The sequence below is a fragment of the Panthera onca genome, chromosome F1, assembly GCF_046562875.1.
Source record: "Panthera onca isolate mPanOnc1 chromosome F1, mPanOnc1 haplotype 2, whole genome shotgun sequence".
NCBI lineage: Eukaryota > Metazoa > Chordata > Mammalia > Carnivora > Felidae > Panthera > Panthera onca.
The window spans coordinates 71,339,980-71,358,690 of NC_138355.1; the positions used below are offsets into that span (position 1 = coordinate 71,339,980).

General features: G+C 54.8%; 3 protein-coding genes and 1 long non-coding RNA gene across 20 annotated transcripts in view; 1 reads left to right on the forward strand and 3 right to left on the reverse strand.

Moving 5' to 3' along the window:
• Nucleotides 1–138: 138 nt before the first annotated feature.
• AQP10 (aquaporin 10) lies at nt 139–7,312 on the reverse strand. The gene is given in 8 exon segments (XM_060644784.3): nt 139–835; nt 1,287–1,327; nt 1,329–1,505; nt 1,753–1,871; nt 1,970–2,107; nt 2,632–2,758; nt 3,100–5,693; nt 7,202–7,312. Coding segments are annotated over 7 exon segments (861 nt in total). The 5' UTR covers nt 3,205–5,693; nt 7,202–7,312; the 3' UTR covers nt 139–681.
• On the reverse strand, nt 7,147–9,786 carry HAX1 (HCLS1 associated protein X-1). 2 transcript variants are annotated; one of them, XM_060644788.3, is made up of 7 exons: nt 9,611–9,786; nt 8,883–9,145; nt 8,524–8,711; nt 7,994–8,045; nt 7,763–7,869; nt 7,544–7,634; nt 7,147–7,391 (listed from the first exon to the last, which is right to left on the reverse strand). In XM_060644788.3, exons 1-7 carry the CDS (start codon nt 9,661–9,663, stop codon nt 7,306–7,308), a joined length of 840 nt encoding a protein of 279 aa, XP_060500771.1. In that variant the 5' UTR covers nt 9,664–9,786; the 3' UTR covers nt 7,147–7,305. The 2 variants fall into 2 exon arrangements, with proteins under 2 accessions (XP_060500771.1, XP_060500769.1); XM_060644786.3 differs by having other exon boundaries at nt 7,982–8,045.
• Nucleotides 9,787–10,031: 245 nt separating this feature from the next.
• LOC144614891 (uncharacterized) lies at nt 10,032–10,877 on the forward strand. Its single transcript, XR_013553174.2, has 2 exons — nt 10,032–10,139; nt 10,235–10,877. It is a non-coding gene; the product is annotated as an uncharacterized LOC144614891 (long non-coding RNA).
• Nucleotides 10,630–18,711, reverse strand: part of UBAP2L (ubiquitin associated protein 2 like) — a 39,637-nt gene continuing 31,555 nt past the window's right edge. For 2 of the 16 annotated variants that reach the window (XM_060644809.2, XM_078440977.1), the window contains exons 24-28: nt 18,282–18,387; nt 13,636–13,703; nt 12,710–12,907; nt 12,254–12,304; nt 10,630–10,749 (exon numbers count right to left, since the gene is read on the reverse strand). In XM_060644809.2, coding sequence (XP_060500792.1) covers nt 10,711–10,749; nt 12,254–12,304; nt 12,710–12,907; nt 13,636–13,703; nt 18,282–18,387 — 462 coding nt within the window. In that variant the 3' untranslated portion in view covers nt 10,630–10,710. Of the gene's footprint in view, nt 10,750–10,782; nt 11,420–12,253; nt 12,305–12,709; nt 12,908–13,635; nt 13,704–16,538; nt 16,938–18,281; nt 18,388–18,711 lie in introns of those variants that run through there. The other 14 variants (XM_060644803.3, XM_060644800.3, XM_060644814.2 and 11 more) reach the window with 8 other exon arrangements.

An 18,711-nucleotide genomic window follows, 5' to 3' on the forward strand; every position in this document is an offset into this window, starting at 1 on the left:
GCGGGGGGCGGGAGGGGGGGTTTTGGGGAGGGGGGAGGGGAGGAGAGGCGGAGCCGCCATCTTTATGCGGGGCGGCGGAGGGGTCTTAGGCCTTCCGAGGCCGCGGCCCCCACCCCAAAAAGCCGAGTCAGCCGGGGATAGAGAGCCGGGACGTTTTTATTCGGAGGAGAGGGGGCCGGGGGCGCGTGGCGGGGCAACGAGGACCCTCCCCCCAGCGCGCGCCCCCGGGCCGGGGCCCGCACCCCTCTCCGGGAAGGACGGCCGGAGCGCCTGGGCACTGGGCCGTGCCTCAGTTTCCCCCCTTGAGCCCCCTCCCCATGTGGGGGAAGCCGCCCCGCGAGGGCAGCGCGGCCGCGCCGAGGTTCTGGGGCCGGGAGCCCGGGAAGGGGCCGAGCTCCGCGGGAAGCGCCCCTCCCCCGGCCTCCCCGGGCGCACCCTCTGGCGGCCGCTTTGAGGCACTGTGTCCGCGGAGGCCCCCAGGGTCCGAAGACCTGCCGGGGTGTGGAGGGCAGCAGGGGCCTGGCCCTCCCAGTTCGCCCTCCCAGTTTGGGAGGAAGCCGTCCTCTGGCCACCGTCCCGGATCTGCGGCCCCTCTTCAGTGTCCACAAGCGAGGCGAGGGCTCCGTGTCGGGATCAGAGCTCACGCTGCGGCAACAGGGCAGAGGCAGGAGTTTCCAGGCCTCAGGCTGTATGTTGGGCAAACTCTAGATCCAGAGCCGGCTCTGACTTCTCCTCGGGGTGGTGGAGAGCCACCAGCAGCTGGTATGTGGCTGTGCCAAGAGTCGCCCCCACCAGAGGGGCCACCACAGGCACCCACCACCAGCCATTACCAGCACTGCAAGAGAGGGACATAAGGAAGGCTTCAGGGGGAGTCCTCTGGCCTCTCCCTGAAGGACCAGGGGCGGTAACAAGAGAACCTCCCTAAAGCAGCCCCAGGGGGGATGGACGCCAGGAAGACCAAGTCTTGGCAACACAGCACAGCGGTTAGGGTTAGAGAGGAGCCCCCAGGAGAGCTTGGTCCAGCCTCTTGCCTCAGGGAATTATGTGAATATACCCATCTTGTGATGCGGTCACAATGCCAAAAGGTAACAGGACAGACGTGCCTGAGAACACAGCCTCTACTGTTTCCGGGGAAAGGGTGGAGGAGAGAAGAAGGGGTGAGGGAGAAAAGGAGAAGCAGGACTTAGATGAGGGGCACTGTCCTGAGTCCGCGAGGACTAGGGAAGAGGAGAGAGCTGGGGACCCAGACTCAGAGGTGTCAGGGGAGGGGCGAGGCTGTCTCTCACCTGAAGACTTCAGGGCCCCAGCCAGCCATGTAGGTGAAAAGCCCGTGGGCCCAGGTCCCGGGCAGGGTTGAGTGGGAACCCACAGTTGGCACCCAGGGATAGCCCGATGGCCAGGATCAGCAGCCCCACAGCCACAGGCTCCAGACCTGCAGGCACTCCCTTGTTCCGTGTGTCCAGGATGGCCAGGATCCCCACAATCAGGATCCCCGTGCCCAGCACCTTGGAGTCCACAGAGGCAGAGGGGCCCCCATAAGCTGTCAGATGACCCAGCTGCCCCTTCTCTCCCAAGCACCCTAGGCCACCACCTCATGTCCTCTGACTGTCCAACACAGGCAACTGGGGTGGGGGTGCTACAAAGACAGACTCAACCCCATATCCCACCCAGAGCCCGGACAATAAGTCGTCTGGGAGCCCAGGGGACAAGGGCAAAGACTGGGGCCTTCCCAGGTCTCCCCCTCACACCTACCTGATCCAGGAAGCCATTGTTCAGGGACAGGTAAGGGGCAGGATAGGTGGCAAAGATGGAGGCTGTCTCCTTGGGGCCAGTCACCGTCAGGTTCCCGCCTGTATAGTTCTGTAGGGCATCTGCAGGAGGCAGGGGAGGCTCAGGACTTCCATCTTTGTCCATTCAAAACCATTGCAAGGCAGTCCTGGCCACACCCAGACGGCCCCGACCCTGTTACCGTAGTAGACAGCATAGGTGGCTCCAGAGGCACAGAAAGCAGATAGAAGCTGCACCAAGCAGTAAACGGGGAACTTGGCCCAGGGGAGGCGTCCCAGCAGGCACATGGCCAGGGAGAAGGCTGGGTTCAGGTGGGCCCCTTCAAGGATCGGGAAGAGAAAACCAACATCCATTAGGTGTGGCCTCCTGGTGCTCACCAGGTCCCGCCGCTGTTGCGTCACAACTCTCAAGGCAGATGTTACTTGTCCCCACCGGGTGAGCGGCTCAGCTCTAGGACATTCTGCAGCTTGCTGAGCTCACACAGTAAAGCCCAGGGTCTGCCCGCTCTTTCTACGACGTGTTTGTGTCTTGTGATGGGGCTCAAGGCAGACACACTGGCCACTGGCACAGCATGTGTCTGGGGCACAAGAAGGTGAGGCCCCGGGGCAAGATGACACCGAGGCCTTCAGGCGGGGGACACAAGAAGACAGACTTACCCTAAAGCCTTGCCACAGCTCCCTGCCTAGGTGAGTGGAGGAGAGAGACACGGAGGGGAGGGGAGGGGCTGGCCCGGGCCAAGACATATCTGGGTCCAGGGCACTAGTCAAGCTCAAGGAGACAAGTCCATGAGTCACCGTCACCACACACTCACACATGCACGTGGCCAGACCCCATTCTCCTCACCTGAAACGTTACCACCCACGTAGATGGCTACGGTCACGGCCAGAGAGCCAGCCAGAAACATGGTGAAGAAGTTGCCTTTCGTTTCTCCACTGGTGACGGCCTGGGCTCCAGCCCCCTGGGTGAGCAACTGGTGGGGAGAGGGAAGATGAGGAGCGGAGGACCAGGAATGGGGAGCCTGGAAGCCTGGAGCAAGGCTGGGAAGGGGAGCGGCTGAGAGAGAGAGGGCACCAAAGTAACAGCAGGGGTCAGCAAGAAAGGGGGAGGAGCAATAGAGGGAAAGGAAATAGAGGAGCTGTGGGGGAGGAGTGAAGACTGGGAAGGGAGAGATGGACGGGGGCTGGAACGGAAGGGACAAGGGCAGGGACAGAGATGGTGCACAGTTGAATGAAGTGAGACACCAGGATGAAGAGATAGAGGCAGAAACGTTCGCCCTCCTCCCCTCTCTCCTTCCCCCGTTACCCGGCCTACCATGAGCACAAATACACCCAGAAACTCTGCCAGGCACTGCCGGGCCAGGTGGCTGCGGATCCGGAGCCGGCCCTTGACGTCGGCCAAGGGCTGGCTATGCAACATGGTGGGGACACCTTGTCTCTGGCTGCTGCCACACAACCACAACCACCGCCTGCCAGGGAGCGGGGGAATGATAAGGGAAAGACTTTAAAACCAATTAGCGCAGCGCCTGAACAGCAATGTCTGCACACGTGTGTAGGCAAGCGAGCGCAGAGATAGTAGAGATAACAGGAGAATGTCCAAGGGCCGGCTCTTGGACCAGAGCCTGGAGTTTGCCCAGGCTGTGTCTCTTCCATCTGTCATCCCCGTTCCTCCCAGGAGTAGCCCCCTCCTGTGCCGATGGGCCGGTGGGCCGGAGGAAGTATCCCGTGCCAGCCCTTGGCCTCGGCAACCTGCTCCCGCCCCGCCCCTGGTGATCTGGAGAGCCTCAGGACTCGCCAAGGCCGCGCAGCTACTTAAGGGAGACGTCTGAATTCCGATCCAGACCTTCTGACCCTCCGTCCCCTATTGCACAATGTCACTCGTGTGGAACATGAAGCTTTCCCCCCTGCAGAACGCCACGGGCATCCAGAGAGGCTGGGGTGAAGACCGGAGACTGCAGAAAGAAAACCCACTCACGCGATGCTTGCGCTTCCCTCGCGCGGAGCCCCACCCACCCCGGTTAGAGTGCCCTAGCTCTGCCTTGGCTCCAGACGAGTGCTTCACACTCGCACCGAGCCCCACCTCCCTTTCTCTGCACGCCTGTCACCCCCAGATTCCGCCTAACACACGGCAACTTCTTGGTTCTTATCGCAAGCCTCCAGTTAGGTTCATCCAACAGGAGTCAACTTCTAGACGCTGGAGAAGCGGTGGTAAGCAAATGCGTTGCCCGCTCTCCTAGAGCTCATGTGCCGGTAGGTGGAAACACGTACATTTACAAAATCCCGTATATAGTTCACGAGGTTCTTGAGCACTGGGCCACGGGCTCTGGCAGAGTCCCGGGCACATCTGTTCACGATACTCCTTTACTAGGTTTCGTGGGTAAAATGCTCTCCCCGGATGCCCTGTTTGGGACCAATGCACCCATTTCCCAGCTGCTGGGAATATCAGATGCTGATTGCACACAGCTGCTTCCCTCATGGCAATGCCTCCCGTGGCAGGAGACGCCTCACCCAAGGTCACACGCCCTCCTGTGGGGCCTGTCGACGACGGTTGATGCAGGATACAAAGACGTGGCCTCTCCGTCTCAATATGGAACGACCCTGAAGGGGCCACTCCAACTTCCAGGTTCCCCACGGGATCGGCTGAAGCCTCTCTTGTAACCTCGTTGCGTGTCAGTTTCCCCGTTCGCCTAACCTTGCCTTCCTCACTTCCTTACAGGTGCATCCCGCGAGCACTAGGACTTCCCGGTAAACCTTGTTCACGTAGCTTCTCGTTGGGAGTCTTTCTCCAAGGAACCCAATTCAAGCCCGTTGGTTTCAGACGTGGTTCCACAAATTCTAGAATGAATCTGGGTGACTGTTCACAGTCTGGCTGACAAGAACCCACGGTAGTAGGTAGAATACTGATAGTCTCTAGCTTGCCGAGGTGGGACAGTTATTAAAATTGTCAGCAGTGGCCAGCTGCGAGGGGTTACTGGTTGAAAGGATACGCGTTAATGGTCTCTGCGGCAGTTGAGAGCCTGAAGGAAACAGAAACTAAGTCCACAGAACTGATCACCAAGTCCAGGCAGACTGTGAAACCAGGTGGCCCCACGACAGCCCTTAAGGGAAGCCTAACCTATATCCAGTGGGCATCAGAGTGGAGGGCCAGCTCCAATGTTGATTGTTGAGAATGAATTCTCAGCCCCGGGCTTCCTATGCCAAGGCTAGGTATTTTAGGACCCTAACCTTGAGGAGGTTAGGGTAGGATCCCGACATTTGAAATAGGGACATCTGGGTAGATGCAACTGAGAATCTTGAATCTCGATTCCTCTGAACCCTCCCTTATTTAGATTTTTCCTTTGTCTCGAGCGTTCTGAAATAGTGGGTTTATTTTCATCCTTGGTATTTAGCATATGGTGGGTCTTTCAGGTTAGAAGTAAATATTCTTCACTTCTGGGATATTTTCTTGGTCTGTTTCATCGATGGTTTGTACCATTCCAGTTTTATTTTTTTTCCTATTTTCTTTGAAAATAATCTTTTTCAATCGAAGTATAGTTAACATATAACATTACTTTCAGGTGTGCATTGCTGCCTGTTTTCTATATATCTATTACTTGGTCTACCTTCCTGGAGAGTTTCTCAACTTTATCGTCAGAATCGTTTTATAGATTTTCATTTCTGCCATCACATTTTTTTTAACTCCCCAAAGTTTATTCCTCTTCATAGGAGTATGTTCTGGCTGTATGGACGTATCCTCTTATATTTCTAAAGACATTAAAGACGTATCCTTGCTAAATTTTCATCTCTCTGCAGACTGTTTCTCCCAAGTTGCTTCTTTAGTTTGTATGCGTCTCCAGCTTTCAAGCTGTGAGCCATCCACAGATGTCCGCTAGTCTCCAGCTCCGTGTGTTTCTGTGATGCTCTGAAAAGCTGGTTAGAAAAATCAATCGCATTCTTACATGTTAGAAGTTAGAGAGGGGAGAAACAAAAGTGGGAGTATATGTTCTACTAAATACAACTACACAATTTTAAGATGTGACATGGGCACAGAGGTGGACAAATAGATTCACAGAAAAGATAGACCCAGCACAACGATCTGTGTGTATAAAATATATTTATAGTATTTGTATATACATATGCATATGTATTTTTCCAACTAGAAAAAAACAAAGACGGTCCCCTGATTCATAGATTCATAGCAAATAGGAAGATACATTACAGGTGGATTTAAAACCAAAACGCAGGGGCGCATGGTGGCTCAGTCAGTCAAACATCCGACTCTTGGTTTCGGCTCAGGTCATGACCTCACAGTTCCGTGGAGTTGAGCCCCACATTGGGCTCCTTGCTTTAGCTGTCCCTCTGCCCCTCCCCCATGCACTCTCTTTCAAAATAAGCATTAAAAAAAAAACAACACCTAAATGTAAAAAACAAACCTAGTAAAATCCGTGAAGGAGAAATAAAGGAGAGTGTCCTTTCAACCTTGGGTGGGGAGGTGTCTAAATGACACAAAGAGCACTAAACATAAAGAAAAATATAAACTTTGCTATGGTAAGTCAGCTTCTGTTCACCAAAACATATAATAAAAAGACAAAATTTCATCAGTATATATCTTCTTTGTTCTTGTGATACGTCTCCTTAGAAAAATCCCTTTATCGTGTGTCGTTTTGGTAAAGTTTTGAGGAAACAGAGGTAAACATACAAAATCAGCCCCTCCCAGCCACAGTACTAAAAGAGTTTTTAATGAGAAAAAAAATCTAGTAATGTTTGTGCTAGTTATATTTTCTCCAACATAAAGAAAAAAAAAAAAAGAACATAGCCAGTAAAGGAAGAAATATTTGCCAGTGTATTCCCTCAAATTCTCTCATGAACTGCCCCATCCTAGGGAAGCAGCCATCACCCATTTCCACACGGGCTTCGTCTTTTGAGAATTTTTTTTTTTTTAATTTCTTAAATGTTTTTATTTATTTTTGAGAGGGAGAAAGAGAGCGCCAGCAGGGGAGGGGCCGAGAGAGAGAGAGGGAGACGCAGAATACTAAGCAGGCTCCAGACTCCAAGCTGTCAGCACAGAAACTGACGCAGGGCTGGAGCCCACGAACCGCGAGATCCTGACCCGAGCCAAAGTCAGACGCTCAACAGACTGAGCCACCCAGGTGCCCCCCCTTTTGAGAATTTGTGCATTCCCCGATAGAACTCTTCCTGGAGTTGTCTCTATAGTTATCTCTTCCACAAGAATAATCTACCGGGGACCTGACCCTATTTATCAAATCAGGGTTTGGAAGCAGAAAAAAGTTAAAGAAGAAGGCGGCCGTGGGCCAAGATAATCTGGGAACCCCTGGATGGTGCTAGAAAGTGGAACAGCCTGGACAGAACTAAGACCAAAGAATTAGCATAAATAAAGGTTTTATTGGTCACTCTGGGTGAGTCACATACTGACATACCCCCAATTCACTGCTCCGCACACCCCAGGCCGAGGTGGCAGGAGGAGACACGGATGGTGAGCGAAGCGTGGAAGGGATCTGAAGGCCGCTGAGGCTTAACAAGGCTACCGGGGCCGGAACCAGCGTCCTAGGAACAAATCCAGGATGGAATAGGTGTCATCCAGGCCTGGAGGTGCTGGTGATTCTGGATCTAAGGAAGAAAGTGATACACAAGGACACACTAAATGAAAGAGGATGAGCAGAGGACAAGGAGAGGAATAATATTAAAGGCTAGAAAAGTAAGGGTTCCCCTTTCCCAAGGAACTAAGAGACAGACCCTTTTGATTCACACTCTTCACTCACCATCTCTAGGGCCGCCGTCTGCTTCTTGATGGGTTACTGTGGTCTCTGTCCGGCCCTCACTGTCCACCACAGTTCGGCGCTCCTCTACCGTCTACAAGGAGAAGCCCCGACCAGATCTCTAACAGCAATAAAGGTGAGCCCACTGGTTTCTTTACCTAGATCGCGCTCTCCATGGCATCCCCTGGCCACAGTTCCTTTTACCCCTCTCTTCCAACTCACCCCATCTGGCTTAGTGATCTTGGTCACAGAGACGCTCTTGAAATAGGATTTGGGCTGGGGCTGCAGAACTGGACCGAGGCCCTCCTGGGAAACCTGGGAATCAAGATCTAGAAGGGCAGAGAGAGGAAACACAAAATCAAGAGTCCAAGGGAAAGAAGGGGTCAAGTGTGGCAACAAAAACTTCAGAGGAGAAGAGAGGGCAGGTTAAATGTCCTCTACCTCCACACTCACCGTTGTCTTCTCTGGCTCTAGAATGGGGGGTCATAGGCCACAAATCATCAAACTGCAGAAGAAGGCAAAGGAGGTGAAATGATACCTTTCAACTTGAAATTTGAGAGGTCGTAACCCAAAGGTTCCAACACTACCTTTCCCTGGGAGAGAGAATCCCACCTAGGACAGCTTTTGTTTTACTCATCTCTTCCTCCTTCCTACCTGTTTTCTCTCTTCTTCTACCAAGAAAGCTTTCCTGAATGGACGCTTTCTATCCTTCCTGACAATCCTGCCTTGTCCCAGAATTGTAACAGACCAGTGATTTTTTTTTTTTTTTCTTTTTTTTTAGAGAAAAAGCAGAATCCCCATCCCCTCTCCCTCAACCTCCCCCCCCGCTGCCAAAATCCTACAAGAAGCTTAGTATAGAGAACAGATAAACACACTAAGTGGAGAGCCTGGGATCCAACCCCGTTAGATTCTCGCACGGCTGCCAGCCCTTGCCCTCCATTAGCTGTCTCCCACAGGCTCTCACTCCACCCAGAAGCACTCACCAGACCAAATGGCCTCTGGGAGCCCCAGTCCGGCGTTGGTTTGGGGGATTCACTTCTTGCATCACTCTCCAAGGTCCCCCCAAAGATCCTGGGCTGGTGACTATCTGGATACTTAAGCATTGAGTCCCGGAGAGTCTGTCCCTCCTGCCGTCTCTCACCAGGTGTCTCTGACTCAGGACCAGGAAGTTCTGCAGAAGGTGGCAGATTGGTGCTGGGGGTGGGACAGGACTTGGGCTCTTTGAAACCTCAATATCACCCATCTTGTCACCCCCCCCCCCCAACCCCCAGCGAATCTTGGCAGGCTAATGTCACCCTCCAACCCAGCAGGAACCACAGGTTGACCGGGGACAGCCACACACCAGGAGGGCGGGAAGGCAAGGTCCAGGCCCCCATCTCGCTGAAGATGTTGTTAAAATCCTGTATTAGGTCATCAAAGCCGAAGTTATCATGGAAACGCATCCCTCCTCCCGGGCTGAAGCTGAAGCCGAAGCCAAATTCCTCCGGGGGCTGCGGACCCTCAAACCTCGAGCTCCCACGGCCCCACGTGGCTCCTTCTTCTTCCTCTTCTTCATCATCCTCATCTTCATCTCGAGTCATCCCTCCAAAAAAGGGGTCTCTGTGGCTGGGAGTGAAGGCAGATCGACCAGCAACATTTTAGTACTTTAAGCCACAAAGTCAGCTCGTGGGCGGCAGAGCGGGACGCGAATCGGGTGTGCAGAACGGAGGTGAGGGTTGGAGGGCTGGCCCTGGGTTTTTGTTCGCTTCGTGGGTGTGGATGTGTTTTCGACGGGAGGCCGTCGGCTTTTTGCTTTGTTTTCGTTTCTATCAACGCCAGTCCTCACCTGGCGGCCCCCCGCAGTGACCCAGGGCCCTGCTCACCTGCCCACTGTCCCCCCGCCCGGGCCCCTGTTGCATCACCCCAGACCGCGGTTATCCCCGCCCCCGGCGGCCGCCCAGCGCGGCGCCCTCAGTCCCGCCCGCAGCGGGTGACGGAGGGCGGAGGAGTGCGGTTTCCCAAGGACTGGGCGTTAGGGCTCAAGCTCCCCTCAGAAGACCCCACCCTCGTCCGATCCCGACCCACTCTAACCTCCGAGGTGGAGAAAGGCCGAAAAAGCCCCGAAAGAGATCAAAGAGGCTCATCCCCGAGTAGGGACTCGAACCCGCGGACCCCACCGAGGCCCATTCGCACCCGGCGGCAGCCTGGGCCCCGCGGCCGGAAACTGAGCGAGGCGTCGGGCCACTTGCCGGAAAGCAGGACTGTGAACGAGCACACTGTCGCAAAACGGCCGTCAGCGCGGCGCGGGCGGGGCGGACAGCGCGACTGGGTCCGGGCGGCGGGCGGGCGTCCCGAAATCGCGTCTCCCGAAGCTCGCCCGCCTCACGCGCCGCCTCCCCCCGCGCCGCCACCGGATGGCCTGGGCGCTTCGACGGCGTGAGGCTGCGTGGGGCCGGCCGCCGCCGCCAGGGGGCAACCGCCGCCCGCGCTTCTGGTCTGAGTTCCCCGGTCGGTCTCGGTCGGGGACGCGCGGACCTAGCGCTCTCCCGCTAAAGGGGTGTCGTTAAGCGGAGTCCTGAGCCCACCGGGCAGGCTCTGCGACCAGCAGGGCAGAGGCTCGGTGAGAGGGCGAGGGGAACCCAGGGAAGGCTTGCGGGGGGGGGGGGGGGAGTTTGGAGCTGTAAGTACCCCCTCTCCTGTCTCTGAATTTTCCAGCCTGCCGTTCCCTGCACCACCCCCCCCCCCCCCCCCCCCCCCCCCGCCACCGGGCCCCGGCCTTGGTCTCCAGACCCCTCCCGTACAGAGAACTGCTGCGCTGACCTCCAGGTTCCCAATCTGACAGCTGCAGGTCACCCTGCCTTCTCTGCAGCTCATTTGCCCGGACCCACCCATCTGCATTACACTTGGGTTCTTCAAAGCCGTTTTTTCCAGCTCCTTCTTAATCCTCTCCCTTTCCACCCAGTATCTGCTCCCACTCCCTCCACAGCCCGAAATCTGCTGCAGATGAGCAGTTTCCGGAGGAGATGCGAATTTGGGTGGTTCTTTCTAGGCTGTGAAGTTCTTGGGGGAGGAGGGCAGGGAATTCCCTTAGAGCAAAATACTAGCAGCACTTTTAAGGGCAAAGAGCTCTTTTTATTCCATGGCCTTCGGGGAGCCTGGAGCCCGCTAGAGGCCCGGCTGGTGTGTGACGCTCATTCACCAAGCTGGTCACTGACGAGACTGAGGAAGTCCTAGACGGAGCAAGAATGGGCAGAGGCTGAAGGTAGAGGTTTTCTTTTTATATATACAAGACACATTAATCCATTAAATTTGAGGACACAGTACAAAAAAAAAAAAAAAAAAAAAACACTTCAACTAATTCATCTGACAATGCTGTTCATATTCATGACGCCATTTTTTTGTTGTTGTCTTGTTTCCTAATAATAAAGGAGGAGACTTAGGGCTGTTGGGCTGATATATATTTGGGGGTCCCCCCTCCCCACCTCATCCATACACCACCAGGGTGAACAGGAGGAGAAGGAAGGCAGGGCCCACAGCAAAGTTTCATAATCTTGAATGCAAGGGGGGAGGAAGAGAGGAAAGGGGGGAGGGAAAGGAGAAAATACAAATCCTATAATACATACAACAGAGTGGGGGGTGGGATGGGAGTGGACAGACATGAAGCTGAGGCATGGGGTGGGCTGCTGGGGGTGGGGGGGGCAGCAGAACCCCCCCCCCCACATTCCTTTCTTTGATGCCGTTTCCGTAGTTGCCAGGCTGAGAAGCCCTCTCAGAAGATGGGACCAGGAGAAGAGGCTCAGGGCCTCAGTTGGCCCCCCAGCTGTAGCTGTTGTAGGCAGACTTGTTGGTCTGGGGCTTCTGCGGGATGGAGCTGGTCTGGCTACGTTGCCCGCTGCCCGTCTGCAGGGAATGGGACGATGAGGAGGAGGAGAAAGGTGTCTAGTTAGTGGGACAGATCTGTGACATCTTCACATGCAGATCTGGAAACTCTTGCTCTCCCCTTGCTTAGAGAAACTACTCTGAAGTTTACTTCCAAACCACAGAACATTTAATTTCTATAGCTGCTAGGGTGCCTCGGACAGGGAAGAAAGCATTTCCAGCCTTTAAACGGGGGAACGATGACAAGACAGCAGGACACCTTTCAGAGACAAGACTGTGAATGAGTCCTACCCACTTTCCACCCCACCTTCTCCGCTACCCCCACTGCTCTGAGAAAAGGCTACTCTCTCTAGAGAGTTATGGCCTCTTGGAGATGAGTGACAAGATGATTTCGTTTTCGTTGATCCCACGAATACCTCAACTGGGAAGGCTGTCTCTGACAGCAAGGCAGCCCTTACTTATCCCAGCTCCCCAGCTCCCTGGGACGCAGGAGAGGTCACCTGTACCAGCCCATGCCCCCCCCCCTCCCCCCATGGCACAGCGGAGAGCCCATTTCAGCCAAAAGGCAAGAGAGACAGTCTGAGGCCCCAGGCTCCAGACGCTGCCCCAAGAATCCGTTCCGATCCAGTAACCAAGTGTTTCCAGAGTCGCGGAAGGGCAGAAAGAAAAAGAGGGCACCGGGGAGGGGAGGGCAAGAGAGGAACAGGAGGCCAGAGAGCTCAGCAAGGTGTCTGTGTCTGTGTGTCCTGATCTGTGACGGTGCAGCTTTTTGTCTTCGAGTTCCCTGAGGCTGTGGAGGTGAAGTGGGGGCCGGGAAGGAGTGGGTTCAAGCACATCATCATTCAGTTTCATTACCTGCTCCTCCTGCTGGCGCGGGCAACACAGAATCATCTGCAAATATGGTAGCTGAGGCAGAACCAGGATATATGGAAAATAAAGGGACAAACTTTGACAATAGAACTCCACCATTAGAAGGGAAAGCTACAATGTTGGGAAGGGGGGAGGCCGGGAGAGGTCAGAGGGTAGGTGTGACCCAGGTCTGATGGGATGAGGGCAGCTGTGCTACAGGAGGTAGAGGAGAAAGGCACCGAAGGAACCGGGCGGAGAAGGTTTCAGCCCGGCCCCTTCTCTGACCGCTCCTCTGCCGGCAGCTTGTGTCGTGTGCGCTTGTGTCTGTCTGTGCTGTGTGCCCATGGCTGGCGCTGGGAGGGGTGGGTGAAGGCGGTGGTGAGGAAGGGTAAGAGAAGGAAAGGGGGGAGTTTCAGGGGACAGGAAGGAAGAGGAAGGGAAAGGAGAGGGGAGAGCTATTACCTGGCCGTCCTGCTGCAGGTGGTGGTGGAGGATCTGGGAGTGCGGCTGCTGATGGGGGGTCAGAATGTGCATGAAAGGGGCAGGTGGGTAGGCAGCAGCTGTGGCTGGATTGATGGGCCCCCCGCTTCCTAGGGCTGAAGGCAAGTTGAAGGAGGCGGCAGGAGTGCCAGAATGAAAACCTTGTTTCTCGAAGGACTGCTGTCCAGGGGGTGGGGAGAGACAGCAAAAGGGGTCAGCAAACCAAGCCCTGGACTCTCTGAGCCCAAGCCCTCCACCCACTGAGAGCGGCACGCAGCAAAGGAGGCGCACCGCACCTGCACCGGGTGCCCGGGTCTGCCTCCGCTGTGCTCTTTGGGAGCCGTGTGATCCTGACAAAAGTACTCCCTCTCTGCCTCCGTCCTCTCCTACATGAAGCAGGGGTGCCGTGGACTCCCTAGCCGTGGGGCCCACACGACAGGACGGGTGTGAGGCTGCCCTGTGACTCTACAGTCGCAGACCATCTGCAGCTGCTCCCCTACTGCCACCCTGGAGCTTGGCCACGAAGCGCTCTGCCAGGACTCCTGATACTTCACGGTCGCTCCCACTGTGTCTTTACAAAGACTGGATCGCACCAGCTTCCCTTCAGTCCGTACTCGTCATCTTGGAAAGTTACAAGAAGGCTGGCGGTGGGCAAAGTCAGGACAGCTGCACAGTAAATCCCGCATCACAGCGATCGGCCACACCTCCCCTTCCTGAACACTTCTCTTGCTTGTTCTCAGAGGGCTAACTCCAAACTTCTAGAAATTGAAATCTAGAGACCACTCATTTTCTGGGATGGGCTTCCTGACATCTCTCAGGTTGTTCTTGTTCACTGAGCTTCTGTCATTGCTACGCCACCTCCTCTGCGTCCGTTATCTTTCCAGCTGTACCTCGAGCAAGGCACCTACCTGGGTCTTGGAGTACACGGAACCCGAGATATCTGGCACGCCCGTGTTACTGGAGGTGACTGACACACCTGGGGGAGGAGGAAACAGGAGTTAGCTCAGCTGGCTGCCCGGCCCCCCTCTCGGGGGGAGACGGTGTGCGCAGCCTCTAGCTAGAGCACTGCAGGGGGTCCTGCTGTGTTTCCAGCTCAGGTCAGTCCTGAGAGATGAGGGTTCATGCCCCAAGTCTGCCCTTTCCAGGTGCGTACTGAGTATGTATGTGAGGGGGCGAGTGAGGGGAGCTGCTTTTTGTGGGGCAAGGCTACAGGCAAGCCTCACCAGCATATACCTTTCAAGACGCTTTTGTGCCAAAGCCCAAAAGAAACGTATTAAATGTTTAACATCCGTTTCAAATCAACGCACCCAGACTCCACTCGGTCCTGCTCCTGAAGACAGGTAGTCTGGGATCTTCCTGTTCACAAAGAGACACTTTTGGGCTCAGGACTGCATGCTTTCGCAGCCTAAGGTAAGCACCCAAGGAGCATTCCAGTCCAACCCCAAGAGCACGGCCCGTTGTCAGTCTTGGCTCACCTGGCCCCGCGTCTCCAATTCTGGCGCTTCTAGGCCACGTACTTAGGATTTAAAGAGCCCACACAAAGGTGCATTTCCAGCTAAGTAACTGAGGCCCAAGCACGGGGAGGTGGGGAGGGTAAGGAAGGGAGTGGAGTATGTTGTCTCCTCCAGTCCAGGTGGAACACAAAATCCGACGTCCTCATGCTTTACACCCTGAGCTTCTCCCGGGGACACAGGCTCTCATCCACACTCCCAATGACTTGTGTTCCCCGGGTAAAAACCCCCTGCCACCAGGCCCACTCCAAGGAAACCAGGACAGCATATTCCTCATCTCGATTTCTAGTCCTTAAACTGAAATACACACTGTACCCTGGGGTATGGGGCAATGGATCGAGAAAAAGCCATCAGATAAAATAATCCAGCGTCTTACTAAACAAATTTTCTGCAAAGATTTGAGGAAAAGCAATTCAAAATTAACTCAGAATTTAAAACACACTTTATATTCGATCTCATCACATGAGATAAAATGAAACTTCAGAAAAACTGCATTTCAGCCTGTGTCCCTGGATCCTTCTCCTGCTGTTCGAGGCCCTCGGATGGAAGAGCTTCTCAGAAGCACCGTGCCAAAGTGACCAAATCACAAGTCCCCCCACAACTCAAGAGCAATTCCCCCGTCAAAGTCCAGAACCCAAATCCTCCCAATGCCTAGGATGGAGGCAGCCTCCCAAGGTGGAGTCCACCTCGGACAACCACTTCAGGATCCTCCCGGTACGTGTGGTGTCTTCACCTGGAAGCCCCGCCCATAGCACAAACCCAGATCGCTCCAAGAAGGTGCCGAAGAAAAATCGCACAACTGCAGAAACAGCATGGAAAATACCACCCCTTCTCAAGCGGCAATTCCCCCCCAAAGGCCCTGAAGGAGAAGAAGGGATGATACAGGGACTAACGGGGTAGTGCCTTCCCTTTCCTTCTCAAACCCCAGGTGCCCGTGTGCCAATCACTGGTGGTGGACCTGACTTTAAGGACAGTTCATTTGCTACGGCACCGAGGAGGTTTGTGCGGAGGGCCGACAGTGAGGTGGGACGGACGGGATACAAACGTTTTTGAGGGAAACGAGAGACGATGATTGATCTTCACTGCAAAGGTTCTAACACCTTGTGGACACCCTGGGCCACCCCATGCAGGACAGGACAAATGGCTAACTGGTTTCTCGAGCTGGGTGGTAGGGAGCAATTTAGCTCCGGAGTGCCCCTGCCCCACACACCTGGGCTCAGTCTTCCCAGAGGCTGGACCAGCTAAAATCCAGCTTCTAGTCCTGAGGCCGTGGTCCGGGTGTTGGGCGAAAGGACTGGAGACGCAGGACACGAGAGAACACCGCAGCAGCCCTAACAGCCCGAGTGTGAGCACTAGAGGCCCTAGACGTGACCTGTGTGGCTGCCCCACTTCCCCTGCACCTGCGACAAGAAAGCTCCTCAGACTAGAGTTCTCTGGCTTTCCAACAGTCAACGCCCCGCCTATCCCCCCCGCCTCCCCCGCTCCCAAGCAGCTACGAGCACACTGACAGGAGGTGGACAGCAGGGAGGAGAAACGAGAACCAATGCCTCCCAGCGTGGCAGCCCCAGAGGGCTGGGGACAAATACAGAGGAAGTGGAGTATCCAGGTTTGCACTTAACGAAGGATGATGCTCTCGCCGGACGAGTTAACTCTGTAAACAAAGGGGCGACGGTGTGCCAGCAGCTGGATCGAGTGGGGAGAGCTCCCGTCGTCACGGAGAAGTGGAACGAAACCTCTCCCGCACATCCTTAGCTACACCCACAAGTGCAAAGCAACGAGTAGTCCACAACCCCCGAGCAGTCTCGAGGGACTGAGAACAGTGCTGCAGGCCAGCACAGTTGTCACAGCCGGAGTCATCAACTAGCTGGTCACTAAAGACCCGATCAGCTCTCAAGCAGCCATCTGGCCCGGGGCCTTGGAAGCCACTTCCCTAAACCAGCTCCAAACGCCACCTCTTTCTGCCTTTCGCCATGACATGACACTCCAAGCTGTTTTTGTCCTTTCCCTCTGCTTCCGTCAGAGGCACAGGAAAGATCTGAGTGAAAAGTGAAGCGCTGTACTAAGCATGGAGAATCAGGGATTTTCTGCAAATAGCTTTCTTTACCATTCAATCAAAGGGCTGAAAACTGACGCTGCCTCCCCCTCTCCCACTTGATAAAATCACCACGCCGAGAAGGTAACAGTTCTCCATCCTTTGGCTACACTGGGGTTTGATTGAGAAGGCCCCCCTCCACCCTTCATCCACAGCACAACATTGGCTCCTAGTGTCCAGAAAGACATGCACGGAAAGAACGCCAGAGTTAGCTAAAGAAATACCACAGTTTATTGAAGACTACAAATATTTTGTTACAAGGTGAAACTACATCCTTCCAGAAATCAAGAGCAACGGCAGGTGTGTGCATTGATGCTTCGGAGGCGCTGCACCGCTTGGACTCGGAATGGGTAAGACAGGGTCAGACACGTGGGGGAGGGGGAAACGGGGGCAGGGCAAGTTCAAAGCCCAGAAGGTATCCACCAACTCATTTCCCCAAGCCACGCAGGCCATGGCCTCAGCTCGGCAGGCTCTCCTCAGTGGTCTGGTTTCTGAAACAAGACTTCAGTGCAAATTTATACACACACACAAAACACAGCCCCCAGCCTTGGGCCAAATTAGCTCTCTGCCGTCCAGAAATGCTTGTAAGGGGGTGGATATTTTCTTCCTAAAAGGAATCAAATACATAAAAATAAATGAATTTAGAGGTTGATGAGGCACGGGATGACAAGAGCCCTCCGCGGGGTTGGGAACTGGGGGTTCTCAAAAGACTGTTACAGCGGATTTCTGAACTCTTATTTCTGAACTCCGTAAGAGCCTTGGATTTCCAGAATCAGGTAATGCCATTCTCTTTTATTATCGATCACCTACCTCTTAAAATTCTTGAACCTGGTCCGGCTAAAACCTAAATCTAACGTTCTCAGAATGGGGCCGCGCCAAGTCAGAAAGCTGACAATCGTCCCCACCAAGGATTAGGGTGCACCTCACCCGGTGAGAGGGGCAGCCGCGAGGAGCGGGGCATCTCAGGATTTCTCCAGGCTGAATCCGGACTCACTCCAAGTGCTCCAACAGTTCAAAGCTCCATCTGGTTATTAGTTCCCAGACCTACTGCCCTCTGTGCTCAGCTCAGAGTTCCCCGATGACTGAAACCCTCGGGCAGCTGACCCACCTGGGGCCCACACAGTGGTGAAGAACTCAGACGCAGCCCCCTCCGAATCACCATGACACCACACGTGAGCTTAGGATTTTGAAGAGCCCTCAATCCCAACTCTTTCCACTGCAAAATCCTCCTCCCCACATTCATCTACAAGTCACTGAAAAAAGCCGATGGAACTGTCCTCCACGAGTGGGGTACAGGCCTCACCAGAGGAGCAGGGGACAGACCAGTTATCTTTCAGGTCAGTTCCTACGTCTCTGCCCTGCCATCAGATATGCAGACTTTGCCAAGAGACCAGCCATACAAACGAAGGACCCTCTCCCTCTGTTGAGCTCTCGCACCCCACACCTTTCTCTCCATACCCTAGGGCTCCCAGCTAGGGAACGAAAAGGGGCTGTGTGAGAAAAGCAGTGCCACCGAAAGGTTTAAGCCCAACCCGCCGGGGCACACTGGCTAAGAACCCACCCAACGCTGCTGGGCGGGGATTCTCCTTGAGAACTACCGGTACCAGACGTTCTCAGGCCTGTCCCCACTGACAGCACAGTAACGTCCTGGGGCCCCTTGTCCTGCGTCCCACCCGAAGTTTAGGCCAGCCAACATATTCTGACAGCCAATGCAGGCCCCGGGGCACTCCCATCGTGAGGGCTGGACACACGTTCTGACACCAAGCACGTCTGCTGGTGCCGCTCGGACACCCGTGTCGGTCAGATGTGGACAACCCTACGTACAACTCTACGTACAGATGCTAGCACGCACACCTCACCAACCCTGTTCTCTCAAGCACATCCTCCTCCCCCAAACTCCTTTAGTCACATCCTGCAGAAACCACGGACAGCTGGGGTCAGGGGTGCTTACCAGTGTTGTATCCGTGAGACCCATATCCACTTGGCTGTTGGAAAGGGGTGGCTGATGCGTTCACACTGACATTCACACCATGCTGCTTGGAAGAGGTAGGAGCCACCTGGAGAGCAACAGGGGCAGAAGGGAGGTGAGAGAGTGACAGAGAACCGTCACCAACCTGCCCCGGGAACTAGGCACTCAGACGGCTATGGTCTTGAGGCAAGCTGACCACAGTCTGCTTAGGAAAATGGGTTCCCTACGGAGCTTTAGAAAATCTACCAGTGAAGTCAAGAAACGGTAGTTTGAAGGAAGGGCAACTGCCAAGTGGCAGGAGGGAGTGAATGACAGTCTAGGGTCCAAAGCTGGACTGTATCATCTCCCCTCTTTAGAGAACTCGAAGGACAGGTAGTCTCTATCCCAGTACCTCCAATTCCAGCCCCCACCT